This window comes from Eleutherodactylus coqui, chromosome 5 (assembly GCF_035609145.1).
Source record: "Eleutherodactylus coqui strain aEleCoq1 chromosome 5, aEleCoq1.hap1, whole genome shotgun sequence".
Classification (NCBI taxonomy): domain Eukaryota; kingdom Metazoa; phylum Chordata; class Amphibia; order Anura; family Eleutherodactylidae; genus Eleutherodactylus; species Eleutherodactylus coqui.
In genome coordinates, this window is record NC_089841.1 from 265,202,157 (window position 1) to 265,216,033 (window position 13,877).

The following is a 13,877-nucleotide window of genomic DNA, read 5'->3' on the forward strand; positions in this document are numbered from 1 at the left end:
AATATATTCCTCAAAGGGAACATGTCATCACCTAGGAGCATTGTACACTAAGTTATGGTGCTCATAGGGCAGGTCCCGATTGAGTCCATGGATGTACTTTTTATGCTCACCGGGCTCCCCGTTCCCACGCTGTTACCCATCTAAGTCAGTGTGCAGACCAAGCAACGGACTCACCTCTGCAGGCGCCCTCCCATAGACAACAATGGGTCTGTGTGCACATAGCTTGGAGAGTTAAGTCGGCCGCACTGACTTACAGGGGAGACAGGGCGGGAACGGGAAACCAGTGAGTATAAAAGGTACATTTATGGACTCCTCTGAAGCTGCCATATGAACACCAGAACTTATTTAGATGTTCCTAGGTGCTGACGTGTTCCCTTCAAAAGAAATGGTGGGAGCTAGAAAGGAGATAATAGCAGGTTGTACTGTATGGCAGACTGGAGAGTACTTGCTGCATTGTAAACTGGCCTATAGAATAGTCTCTGCATTGGGAACTTGTTGGGTGGCCTGAGTTGAAGCTACGGTAGCCCCAAGATTCTTGTAGGTTTGACTGACTGTATAAAAGCCCTCCCACATGTCTATGCCCATGGTCCTATGCCACGCATGCCTATTTGCCCCGAGTCTCCATATTCTTCTCTGGAGAAGCTTATCCCTCAAGCAGCATTTTCCGAGTAGCCAGCGGTTCTGAGCATTGCCTGAGGCCCCTTCAAGAACTTCCTGAGGAACCACTGTTTTCCAGAGCCGTCCCTCATTCTTCTTCCCGACTGCTTCAGAAGCTGTTAACAATTAGAGATTTTTTGTGTGTAGAGAGAGAGAGAAATCCGAGCGAACACCGTGGAAGGGGGGGCAACAACCCTCTCCATCCTCGACCCCCTCCATCCCCGACCCCCTTCATCCTCGCAGCTGAGATTTATGGCCAGCTGCACCGCCGACTGGAGTGGAAAAAAGAAATAAGCCGGAAGAAGAGGCCCAGGTACTCATAGAGGGACAGGCGGTGTACATGTATGCACACACCAACATCTACATAACAAGGTCATACAGGCTGAACCGGCACGGATATGATAAATTCTACATGTGGTGAATTATTTATGAAATTGCAGCTTCACAATAATGCAGTTAAATGTAGCAGAAAAGTAGCCGTGTGCTAAAATGAATGTCCGGGGTGTTGTGTACGGGCTAATAGCAGAGGCGTTGTGGCATATTTCACAGTGCTAGCCACATCAGCCCTCGTCCCCTAATTCCCCGAAAACACACTGGCAGTATTTTTACGAAGCATGGGAAAAAAAATCAGTCAATGCAGGGGAAACAAATCCTAATCCAGGAGGGCAGCAGAGCAAGGTAAGAATGCTGCCCGCTGACCCGGTGTGCCATCCTATATGTCCCAGCTGCAAGGTGACATGCAGAGTATACAGTAAAGTGCCAATACAAGGTCATTCTTCCTGCTAATCCTCCAATCAGGGATGGGATTGCGTGCTCTGCGGTACATTTGCAGAAGCAACCATGATTGGCCCAATGTACTTTGCCCACAGGTCCAATTCTAAGTCATAGGTGGGATTCGCTGGGTATCAGAGAGGTTTTTGGTAACAATACCGCTCGGCGTGCAGTTGTGTCTCTCCATGCATCTTAGAGGATTGGGGGAGAGAGTAACATTGGATTGACACCTAAAAGGGGACGTTGGGTGTGAAGCAAATATTAAAAATGGATCGGAATCTGTAAAAATAATAAAAGCAGCGTTATTTACCCATCCTCCCTCCAAGTGACCCAGCACTACTGCCCTGAGTACCCCTGGGGCTTTGTTCACCACCTGATCACTGCAGCCAGTTGGGGTCGGCTGTCCTGGTATCATGCCTTCCGGTGATGCCAGGAGAACGGCACGTGACTACTGTGGCCTCTGCAGCATTCAGGTGGTAGCTGTACCTACACCAAGACCGGGAGCACCACAGGCTGAATCTTTGGGGGAGCGGACGGAGGGGTGGGGGGGGGGGGGGAGGACGACACACGACCCTGCCTTTATTCTTTAACAGAACTGGGTGAACTTTTAGAAAATCCCAGCGACAAGCCACCTGAGCCGGAAGTCGTACGAATATCTCTGCAAGATCTGTACCCAACTTTTGGCAGGCTAGTGATATCAATACCAGATTCTATGAGAGACCCCGCATCCATCAGGGGTCTACGGCTGCAGTTCGTGCCATCTATAGGGCTCAGCACAATGTCCTTACAGTAATCCAGCGCTGAAAAGACAAAGAAGCAGCAAAAAGAGCAATTGTCTAGTATGTCTGAGGTTTAAATATTGGACTGAAGTAATAATGTAGAAGTTCAAGATTGTAGAATTAGCATTTAACCTTTCGCTGCACTCATTAACCCCTCGACTGTGTAATGGCAAGAGGATAAAAAGCAACGCAGCAGAGAGGAGACAGCAAAAAAGTCTTCCCTATCTCCAAGCCTCCTGTCCCTGTGAAGCTCAGACAAGCACTGGCTGATAATCCTGTTTGGAGAGGTCTCCCGCTCGCTGATATATACCCTTTGGGATACAAGAGGGCTTAGCACTGCTTGATTTAGACTACATGGCCAGTGTTTAAATGCTTCACTTGCTGGGGAAAAAAAAACACAGCTTAATACAGCTGTCTTGGATCCTGTCAGACAGCGAGTGCGGGCCACGAGCGGAGGGCGAGAACCGAGGAGCAGAGACATACTGCAATATGGTATATAGAAAGTAGATGTGAACTTATCAAAATCGCCGTGTTCCTCCAAGGGTAGTCAGATTTATAGATTTCTACATTCATTATTTTAGAGGGCCAAAATTTAAAAAATGTTGGCCATATAAGACATTTTAAGGCCATTTTTTATTGTGCAAGAGGCCATAAAAAGTGCACAGAGGCGGTAAAGGAACAGCTACTGGTATTACTATAGGCTGGTTGCACACGGGATCCCGCATGTGAGAACCCGCAGCAGAATCCGGCTGTGACCCCGACCAGCGACCCCGCGTATCTGCAAAATCTGTGTTGTGGCTCGCTGTCGATCATGTGCGGTATAGATTTTTTTTCTTTTATATTTGTGTTTCTGATGCCGGCGCTAGGTGATGATACGGGTACCTGCAGCCCATCCACAATGTCAATTGCGGATGGTCTGCGGGTCAAGACGGCCTCCATTGACTTCAATGGAGATCGTCCGCGCAGATTCCGCAGCAAAATACAGCATGCTGCGATTTTTACACCACTTGCGGAATACGCAATTTGTTTCCACAAGTGTGAAAGAAAAAGCGAAAGTACATACCTTTCAATGCATGGGATGTGCTGCGGTTCCTCCACGTGGACCCCAACCGCATATTCCGCAATCGGAATCCGGTCGTGTGAAGCCGGCCATACACTTATAGAGTTTATACAAACTTCAGACAAATCGCAGCTTAGACCCATTCCCACAATGCGTGCGGAGAGCTGCAGGAAGGGCACCGGTTTGTCTGCAAGGGGTGGCATATGGATATTGGCATGGATTAGGGCAATCGTACTCAGAAGCAGTTATGCCTGAGGCCAAACAAGAAGATCACAGAATTTGAGGCAGTAAAGCAGCGCTTGGCTTGTTTCAATTAAAAAAAAAACAAATTGTTATCATTTTCATTGGCAATGGAAGTCAGTCCAGCAATTTACAGTCCATCTCGACCAGCCATATGTACTAAAGGCACAGTCACACAAGGTTTAGTATCACCATTTAGGTGCGGAGTGGACCACTGCAGATGTCCTGCAGGATGCCCTGAGAAGGTGCCCTAGCAGTAAACATCACTATTATCATCCTTCTGGAACGCACCAACCATGCCCAAGGTCAAGAGTAGGTAGACAGCCCTATATAAATATACAAACCTTAGTAGTTTGTGTATTAATTAATATCCCCCAGCAAAAAAGAGAAAAATGTATAACTTTTGATCAAATTGATGAAGATTACAACATTCCTAATGCCATTATTTAACATTTCTAAGTTACTGCTTGAGAGACATCTAGTCCTCCGTCACTAGTCTCCTTCCATGGAAGTCTTCAGAGACTGGACAGATGTCTGTCTCGGATGATTTAGTGAATCCTGCATTGAACAGGGAGTTGGATCTGATGACCCTGGAGGTCTCAATAACCTTGGAGCCCCTGATGACCCCGGAGGTCCCTTCCAACTCTACCATTCTAGGATTCCTCGTCTCAGTCCACCTTAAAGAACCCTTGATATAATCTAAGTGATTGTCAGAGGATTGAAGAACATAAGCTGTGGTCCATGAGCAGAGACCCCAACAATAGCAAGAATGAAGGCACCTTAGTGCCTAAGCCTTTGTTGTTGGTCATTGAGAATTATCAGTGACATGATGCAATGACTGATATGAGACTAGGCTTCATCACAGAGACTAGTAGGTTAGTCGTCAGTTAGCCTCGCCTGCCATGTCTACACTGCTCACCTTCTTCTAGGAAAGTGGTAATATGCAACCATATTTACTGCTCATGCCTCACAATTTCCCACAGCCAGAGTCTACATGAAGAGGAACTTGTGGGACACTTTGGAAAGGCTTTGCTTTCAATGAACTCTAGTATGAAGCAAACAGGGAAGGGTTATTGGCACCTGTTTATTGCATGTTAATAGAAGAGAAGGGAAGCGGGACTCCGGAAGTGAGCCCGTCCATTACAGCACAGGGGTAATAATCCTCCTTGATTATATGCCATAAGAAGACAGAACTCCTCCCTCCTTATTACTTTGTATGCACTTGCTGCTACTATTACATGTTTATAAAACTTTCAGAACATTGGATATTTCCGATGTGGCTATTTCTCTTTTGCTGCGTGCTCCGCTCTTGCAGTTTGTATAACGCAGGCGCAATATTCTCCACATGCATCAGTATTTACGTCTAATATCACTGCAAGATACAGTTTTAGGAAGGTCACAACATAATCAGGTGCCACTCCTGGAGTGTTTGACAGTAATGAGGATTGATGTGATACTCTGTAATTACCATATGCTTCAAGGAATTCTAAGATCACCAATCTATATGAGCATTGAATTGTATAGGTGCTTATGGGACTAGTCTCTTGACTAGGTAGGTCACTAGGCACATGCCGGAGGGTACATGTTCACACTCGGCAGGTTTTCTGAAGATTTTCCGCAGTAGAAAAATTCACAGCAAATCCACATCAAATGGTTTACTAAAGTGCAGCATGGAGGGATAAAATGACAGTATCACATAACCCTTTCTCTTCAAATGGTGCGGATTTTGGTGCAGATTTGCCATGAATATTACCCCTTCAGTTGAAGGGGTGAAATCCACATCAAACGCTCACCACAATCTGCATCACTATTGGTACCATTTGGTGGGGATTTGTCACGGTGGATTTGCTAAATGCAACATTTGCAGCACATCTGCATCAAAGTCTGCATGTAGAAGTCCCCTTACACACTGCAGCTTTGTGGGACTGATGCTTGTGTGATACTCTAACTTCATTCTTCCATTCTTCCATTTTCCACTTTTAGTGTTCTTATTTAGAGCAGGTAACCAGGTATAAAGTGGTTCTAAACAATCTGCCAATGTGTCAATTTTGAAATCTCATATACTGCATATATTGACTCAAAGACAATTTTAAAAGCCTTTTAGTATGAACACAGAAAATGATGTTACCTGAAAGAAGCCTGGGGGCATGGGTCCTCCTGGCATCCCGTCATTCGGAGGCATGTTGCCCATCACAGGACTGGGAGCAGCAGCTGCGCTCTGTGGCAAACAGAAAAGTAAAGTGCCATTAACATGTTGTCCCTCACCCAGTGACATCTTATGTACAGCCCGTCAGGTATAGCAGATGACCAAAGCCTTCAGGCCTGTAAGCTTCTCACTTTATCATTACTCCAAACAGGGGTGTACAAAAAGGAGGGGAGGTCCTACAGCAAAATGACAGTGGAGCCCTTTTAATTTTCTCTGCTTGATGCCTCTCCCTTTGCCCTATCACCCCTATCCTTTGTAGGAGAGGCATTTGTGATAACCCATGTAGCCCGACCGCTTCTTCAGCCCATTGTTATTGGTGACCGTGGGGAAACGTGCACCCAATCCATGCTCACCACAGTCCCCAAACCAGCCACCTGAGCTGCCTCTACAGTATGTCTTCCTTTCACCTGAAGGTAAGCCAGGTTTGAAGAAATAGAGGGGACGACACTTGTAACCATTCTAGCTGTTATTAGTATTATGTCCACAACAGTGCATATGTGTAATACTGCAAATGAATGTCTGCTTCTACAGAGCAATCAAACTACTAACGACCAGTTAGTATGTGAGTGCTTCTGATGCTCCTCCCCTGGTGACTTCATAGCTCTTCCTCTGGTGACGTCATTGCAGGCCCTACAGCATATATAAAACACGGAGCCTGATCAACAGAAAAATTACACAGTTAGGGCTCTTGAAAAGGGGACGACAAAAATAACAAAATAAGAATACAACTAAGCTGTTATTATCTCAGCGGTCCTGACAAAGGACACCGATCTACCGTCACCTCAGAGATCTGGTGGGCTGAAGGACCTGCGGTGTTGTCATTGCTGTGGAAGGAGCCATTGTGCAGTTTGGTAGAAAATACTGTATACTGGATAAGCTGACAGCAGCTACCAGGACCTGTGATGATGTCACCATCATGTGATCACCTCTGTGGGTGGAGTCAGGAATAACATGACCAGGGGCTCATCACTGTATCCAGGATTCTGGTGATCAGTGGAAATCAGGATGGATGTGGATGTAGCAGGGCTGTGTGTGTGTGTGAATCAGGATGTAGAAGGCTGTGTATGATGTGTGGGAATCAGGATGCAGCAGGGCTGTGTGTGTGATGCGTGGGGTCAGGATGGATGAAGTAGAGCTGTGTGTGTAATGTGTGGGGTCAGGATGGATGTAGTACAGCTTGGTTTGATGTGTGGGGATCATAATGGATGTACCATGTAGCAGAGCTGTGTTTGTGTGTGAATCAGGATGTAGCAGAGGATGTAGCAGAGCTGTGTGTGTAATGTGTGGGGATCAAGATGGATGTAGTAGAGCTGTGTGATGTCAGGATGGAAGTAGTAGAGCTGTGAGTGTTATGTGTAGGGATCATAATGGATGTACCATGTAGCAGAGCAGTGTGCGTGTGAATCAGGATATAGCAGAGCTGTGTGTGTCATGTGCTGTGTGTTTCATATGTGGGGTCAGGATGGATGTAGCAAAGCTGTGTTTGTAATGTGCTGTGTGTGTAATGTGTGGGGTCAAAATGGATGTAGTAGAGCTGTGTGTGTCATGTGCTGTCTGTGTAATGTGTAGAAATCAGGATGGATGTAGTAGAGCTGTGTGTGTGGGTGTGATATGTGGGAATCATAATGGATGTACAATGCAGCAGAGCTGTGTGTGTGATGTTTGGGGATCATAATGGATGAACCATGTAGCATAGCTATAATTACTAGTAATACTACTATAGTCCTTATAAAAAGCCCTCAACTGTTCTCACATTTTAAGTGAAGCTCCATCTTCTGCCATTTAAAGGCATTGTACAGGATTACAAAAGCATGGCTTATTTCTCCTAGAAACATCACCACACCTATCCAATGGTTGTTTGTGGTATTGCAGCTAATTCCCACTCACTTCATTGGAGCTGAACTGTAATACCAGACACAACCCATGACAAGTGTGGCGCTGTTTTGGGAAAAAGCAGCCATGTTTTTTCCATTCTTCTGCAATCCCTTTAAACATTCATTATATGAGGGCTCCTGTACACTTGCGATTGCGATATTGCTGCGGTTTTTTTTAACACGAATGTCAATAGGACTTTCTAATGTTAAAAACGCATCACACAAAAATCGCAAGTTTGTGCTTTGCGATTTTTGTGCAATGCGTTTTTAACATTAGAAAGTCCTATTGACATTCACATTAAAAAGCTCAACGATATCGCGATCACCAGTGTGCAGAAGCCCTTCAGAAATGCTCACTTTGGCTGCCCGACATTGTAGGGTTCTAGTCTGCTGATAATTACTACTACCTGAGTGATAGACAACTGTGTCTCATCGTCATTGTCCTCCTCACCCACTGAAAGCTCTTGAGACAGTTGCCGGAAGTCCCCAGCCTCATCCCCCGGACCCCGGGAACTTTCCAAAGGTTGGGCATCGGTCACGACAAACTCCTCCGGTGGGAGAGGAACCATTGCTGGACATTCTGGGCAGGGGCCCGGGAACAGTTCCTGGGAGTCTGCCTGCTCCTCAGAATATGTCATTGTAATGGAGTGAGGAGGCTGGGAGGAAGGAGGAGCAGCAGCCAGAGGATTCAGAGTTGCAGCAGTGGACGGCGCAGAACTCTGGGTGGTCGATAGATTGCTGGATGCACTTTCTGCCATCCACGACAGGACCTGCTCACACTGCTCATTTTCTAATAAAGGTCTACCGCGTGGACCCATTAATTGTGAGATGAATGTGGGGACGCCAGAAACGTGCCTCTCTCCTAATCCCGCAGCAGTCGGCTGCGATACACCTGGATCAGGAGCTCGGCCTGTGCCCACACCCTGACTTGGGCCCCCGCGTTCTCGCCCGCGTCCACGTCCTCTAGGCCTACCCCTACCCCTCAGCATGCTGTATTAACAGTAGTGCAGAAACAGAACGCTGTAATTAAATGTGCCGCTTATTGGCCTGTGGTTGGAGGCTGACTTCGCGTACGGAACGCACAGCAGAGCCAGGAAACAATTTTGCGCACGCCTGTAGTGAGATGTAGGTGCGTATGATTGAGCTAGTGGAATTCACAGCGCAGAAGCAGTCAAGTGGCCAAAGGCCAGTAGTAGGCCTTAAGTATTTTGCTTCTATTTTTTTTAAATGCCGAGCTGATACAGCAGACAGATACTGTAGGCAGCGTATATTATGTATATTGTTTCCCTCTGGCGGGATGACGGCGATCATGTAACAGAGACAGCAGATCCAGGAAACAATTTTGTGCAAGCCTGCTGTAACGCTTAGCTGCGTATTAATTATGACTACTACCCCCAGCAGATAGATACTGTAGGCAGCGTATAATATTATGTATACTGTTTCCCTCTGGCGGGATGACCGCAATCAATTTTTTGGAAAAAGCCCACTGCCTATATAGCCTGAATATCGCTTTCCCTGCCTCACCAGTACTGGCCCTATACTCTGTACAATGACTGCAGACTGCGGACGCAATGCTCTGCACGGCCAATATACAAAAAAAAAAAATTGTGCAACACTGCTAAAAGCAGCCTCCACAGTACTGCACACGGTCAGATGTGGCCCTAAGAAGGACCGTTGGGGTTCTTGAAGCCTACACTCACTACTAACACTCTCCCTACAGCAGCTCCGGCACCAGCACTTTCCCTCAGCTAACTCACAAGGCATCTGAGCCGAGCCGCGGGACGGGCCGATTTATATACTCGGGTGACACCTGATCTCGCCAGCCACTCACTGCAGGGGGGTGGTATAGGGCTTGAACGTCGCAGGCGGAAGTTGTAATGCCTTCCCTGTCTTTCTATTGGCCAGAAAAGCGCGCTAACGTCTCAGAGATGAAAGTGAAAGTAACTCGAACATCGCGTGGTACTCGCCTCTAGTAACGAGCATCTCGAACACGCTAATACTCGAACGAGTATCAAGCTCGGACGAGTACGTTCGCTCATCTCTAGCTGGGACCCATGGCCTTGCTGAGGAATGTTTCGAAGACTGTGTGGAGGTTTAACTTGATGTTCTCAAATTCTCCTATGACATAATTTCTGTTTCACCCAGGCCTCTCAGCTAGCCTTACCTCTGCTGTGATCAAACCCTGGAGTCCAAACTCCTTGTATGTGTTTGCCAATATCATGATATCCACAGCTACGTCTCTACTACCCTCACCAGATATACAAACTGCCTTCATATAGTCAATATCACTTTTTCCAATTCTGGCATTTTGTAACATCTTTGTTTGGGGGAGCCCAGGCCTCTTGCTGTTCCCCCTTTGAGAGTTTATGTAGATTTTCTGTCTCTACCAGAGGCCTTAGCTCTGCTATACATAAAATCTTAATTAGCCCTTCCTCAGAGACCCTTGTTCGGCTATATGGTAAAGTGGGAAGAATATTTGCTGGAGACTTTATCTGATGAAGTGTTGCAGCTTATTTGGAAACAAGCTGCTAAACGTTCTTTACGTAAAACTAACAAGGAGGACCGATATTAAATGTTGTAAATTATATACATTTCTCAAAAAAATACAGACAAAGAAAAAAACGTGGAACAGTCACAATACTAACAATATAGTAACATAGTATGTAAGGCTGAATGAAGACAATGTCCATCTAGTCCAGCCTGTCTATCCTACTGTGTTGATCCAGAGGAAGGCAAAAAAACCCAAGGCCACAAGCCAATTAGCCCTTTTGGGGGAAAAATTCCTTCCCGACTCCATACTACTCCATACTACTACAATACTTTAGGGAAGTACTATGCAATGTACTCTGTAGAGTATTCCCAGGTAGGAAACGGTAACCTTTCCAACAACTTTATAATAACGACGTTTCTAGTCCAAAAACTTGACAAAAAACTCTCCCTATACATTCTTTTCAGCCTCAATGACTGCTGCACTAGAACCTCACCGATACGGGTATTTACAATCATGGACTTCCATATGTAGCTTAGCTTTAGGTAAATGTATAAGTATCTAGAAGTGATCAGGTAACTGACTAATAGCTGGATTCTTCAGTCATGTATTGGCTACATGGCACCTTCAGCAGGTCCTCGCAGGCTGCCAATTACTCGCTATCACAAACATCACTCAAAAATTGGCTTAATAACATCAATTCCAGGTGGCTGATTCCGGTAATTGAAGGGTTAATGCAGAGTGAGACAGGATATTTTATTTAAGCATATCTTTCAGCTGAAGACATCCTCTCCAGGGGAAACCGTTTGGCCCAATCCTAACTGCTGAAGGGCGGAAGTGTTTAACCAAAGTTGTGTCTTGTTACTATGACAACAATCGACTTCCAACCGTTTATCAAACTTGGCACAGAAATCACATTCCCTGAACAGCGAGCACTATCATTTAAAACTCTGCACTTCCTTCAGTGTGAAAGTTGCTGGCCTCCGAAGCGGGCAGGTCACATGGCATATGGTGTACTCACACTAGACTACTTTCTACAAGAGCCCTCTGCCAGAATTCTAGACTCATTGTATAAGAGATCCAGGAACCTTGCAAAATCTTGTGCCTCCGAATTGTCACTGGCAATGACTTCACCCTGGTCATCATCTGTATATGGATCATCGACATGCCATAGGAGACCGACTGAAGGATCTCTCAGTGACATTGGTAAATTCACACAGGATAAAAACCCCTAAAAACCAAATGTATTCATAAATTGGGGTTTTTAGGGGGCTTTAGTTTGTAGGGATTGGTGTATTTACAATTTTGATATCATTTAGGAGGCAGTGATAAATATTCAGAACATTACTCTACTGAATGTCAGGAGTTTAAACTTATGATTTAAGCGGCTTGTCCAGGACTTTGGGGATGTTTTCTATTGATGACCTATCCTCAGTAGATGATCATCAAGGGTAAACTGCTTGGGATCCCTGCCGGTCAACTGATTCCCAGCACCGCTGTCAAGAAGGACAGAGCAGGAAGCAAATGGTACTGTCCGTACTGCAGTGGTCCAGGTTGGTATTGCAGGCACATCTCCCAATGAATTCAAGCACAGCGGCTCATGTTGGATGATAACTGTAGCACATCTTTAGAGAATTTTGGGAGACTGTGCTGCATTTAAGTCCTGCCCCATTTTTGTGAAGACATGCCGCTTTTCTAACGATCCATAAAAATTTGTCGAAGTAAAACACAGAAATTGCGTCTAAAATACATAATAAATGTAGTAAAAGGCATAAGCAATTTTTTTTGGTGCAAATTGAAGGAGGATTCTGGCAGATTTAGTTTAGTAAACCTCCGTAATGTTTCTATAAAGTAGAATTTATTACTGCAGGATGTGATGAAGGCAAGAGCCAATGTGAGACGGCAAGAGGCTACCTATTGGAGAAGATTTATCAATTTGTTGTGTGCCATGTCCAATGAATGCATTGGGGCACATTTCTTACGAGTCTTCAGACAGAATTCTGGCTTAGGTTGCAACTTTTTGGGTGAAAATCAATTTAGACAAATTTACTATTGATTTGCGCTAAAGAAAGATGTCACACCCCGCACTCCATTAGCGTACAGTTGCATAAGAACTGCAACTTTTTAAAAAAGTTTCACAATTGGTCACAATCTCACTCCAATATCTGGGTGGTGTACAAAGGAATTCAATATCTCTAGACATATTGAAGGATGCAACAAATGTATCAACATTGTAAAACATTTGTAAATTTGTCACACTTCAAACTAAACTAGAGAAGGAAAAAAAGCTGCCAGAAAAGTCGCATCACAAACTCTCCTGATGATCAACTCCCCTCAGTCGGATTGTAGCACGTGCCATAGTTATGAATAGAATTGCGCCAAGTGAATTTCCCTTCATTCGTCATTAGACTTTTTTAATTAAATCTATACCCAATTCTTTACGGCGAACAACAAGGGATGGAATAGCGGCTTCATGACACATTTTGTAGGACTACAAGGAAGACTTGCCTTCCTAAACGTCTAATTCACGGAAAGGGCAATAGTGATGTGTGCCGCTTATTACCACAGGTGAGAGTTGGCAATGCCCAGGAGTCAAGCAGAGAATGCAGTCCATTCTGCAATTGTATGAATATGTCATAATACGAGGTGGGAATTAAGTTTGGTGTTTTCAAGAACTGCTGAGAATATAAGGGTTAAGCTGCTTAAAATTCAGATATTGCCTGACTGCCGTCATTGCTCCTCTATCACCTCCTTCTCTGCTTCCACAACGCATCGGCCAAGGGAGAAAAGTACCTTGCTCAGCAAAGCCTCCTGCATATCAATGAGCTGAGATTCGGCAGAGAGAGGGGGAGCGCCACCGGGTGAGGTGGTGGAGAAGAGGAGAGGGGGGAAGGGAAAGAGGAACACAAGCCAGTGAGGGGGGAATTAGGAGCAGAGTTGACGACTAGTCTGGATAAATGCAGCTTTCTTAAGCTAGATCAGGGTCAGTACTAAATAATGTAGGGAATATAGAAGAAAAGTGGAAAAATACGCCGGCCACAGATGTAACAATTCTTCTAAATACAATAAATGATCTACACGTTATGAAATAAAGATGTGTCCCCTAAATGACTTGACTGGTGATAACAAGGAGTGGGATTTTGTTCACAGTGGACCGAAGATCCACAATCGGCATGTTCTGCAGGACCCTGTTGGCGACCCCATCCCATCACTTCAGTACCAAACACGGAAAGGTTACGGTTCTGATCGTCCAGTCTTTCTCATAGCTTAAGAATAATAATTGTGTCTGTGCTGAAGGAGAGAAGATGTAAATAAGGAGCTATAATGGTGTATCTACATATAAGAAGACGTGCCAGACCACCTCTGTATATACATTGTACTCAATCAGGAGTCAGGAAAGCTCGGCAGGTCCCTAAAGAAAGATGAATGCAGTCAGACAGATTATTCTGGTGGTCAGCGAGAGCCGCGTTCATCAGGGTCATCCTTCTACAAACTCTACTATTCAGAGGAAGACAAATCTAAACTGTGTGGAGATTGCTGCCAGCTTAGCCTCTGGTTGGTTGTACAATCAATGCCAGCACAATGACTAAAATCATCAACCTTTTGTATCGCTTAGAGCCGTCTCCCATGAGCGTAGGATCATTACGGAATACGCCATAGCAAACTCGCCATGTTGCTGCTTATATGAATTGTCTATATTACGCATGTATGTACTATCTTGGCACGTATTATGCATGCACACATGCCAAGATAGCACATGGCGATGGGCGTCTTGCAGCCCCTATGCAATGTCATTGTGTAC

At 45.2% G+C, this 13,877-nt stretch overlaps 1 protein-coding gene across 2 annotated transcripts in view; it reads right to left on the minus strand.

The window, feature by feature from the left end:
* SSBP4 (single stranded DNA binding protein 4) overlaps positions 1 to 13,877 on the minus strand; it is a 398,281-nt gene that overhangs the window by 88,800 nt on the left and 295,604 nt on the right. For both annotated transcript variants that reach the window (XM_066604633.1, XM_066604632.1), the window contains exon 5: positions 5,636 to 5,725. In XM_066604633.1, the coding sequence (XP_066460730.1) occupies positions 5,636 to 5,725 (90 nt within the window). The remainder of the gene's footprint in view (positions 1 to 5,635; positions 5,726 to 13,877) is intronic.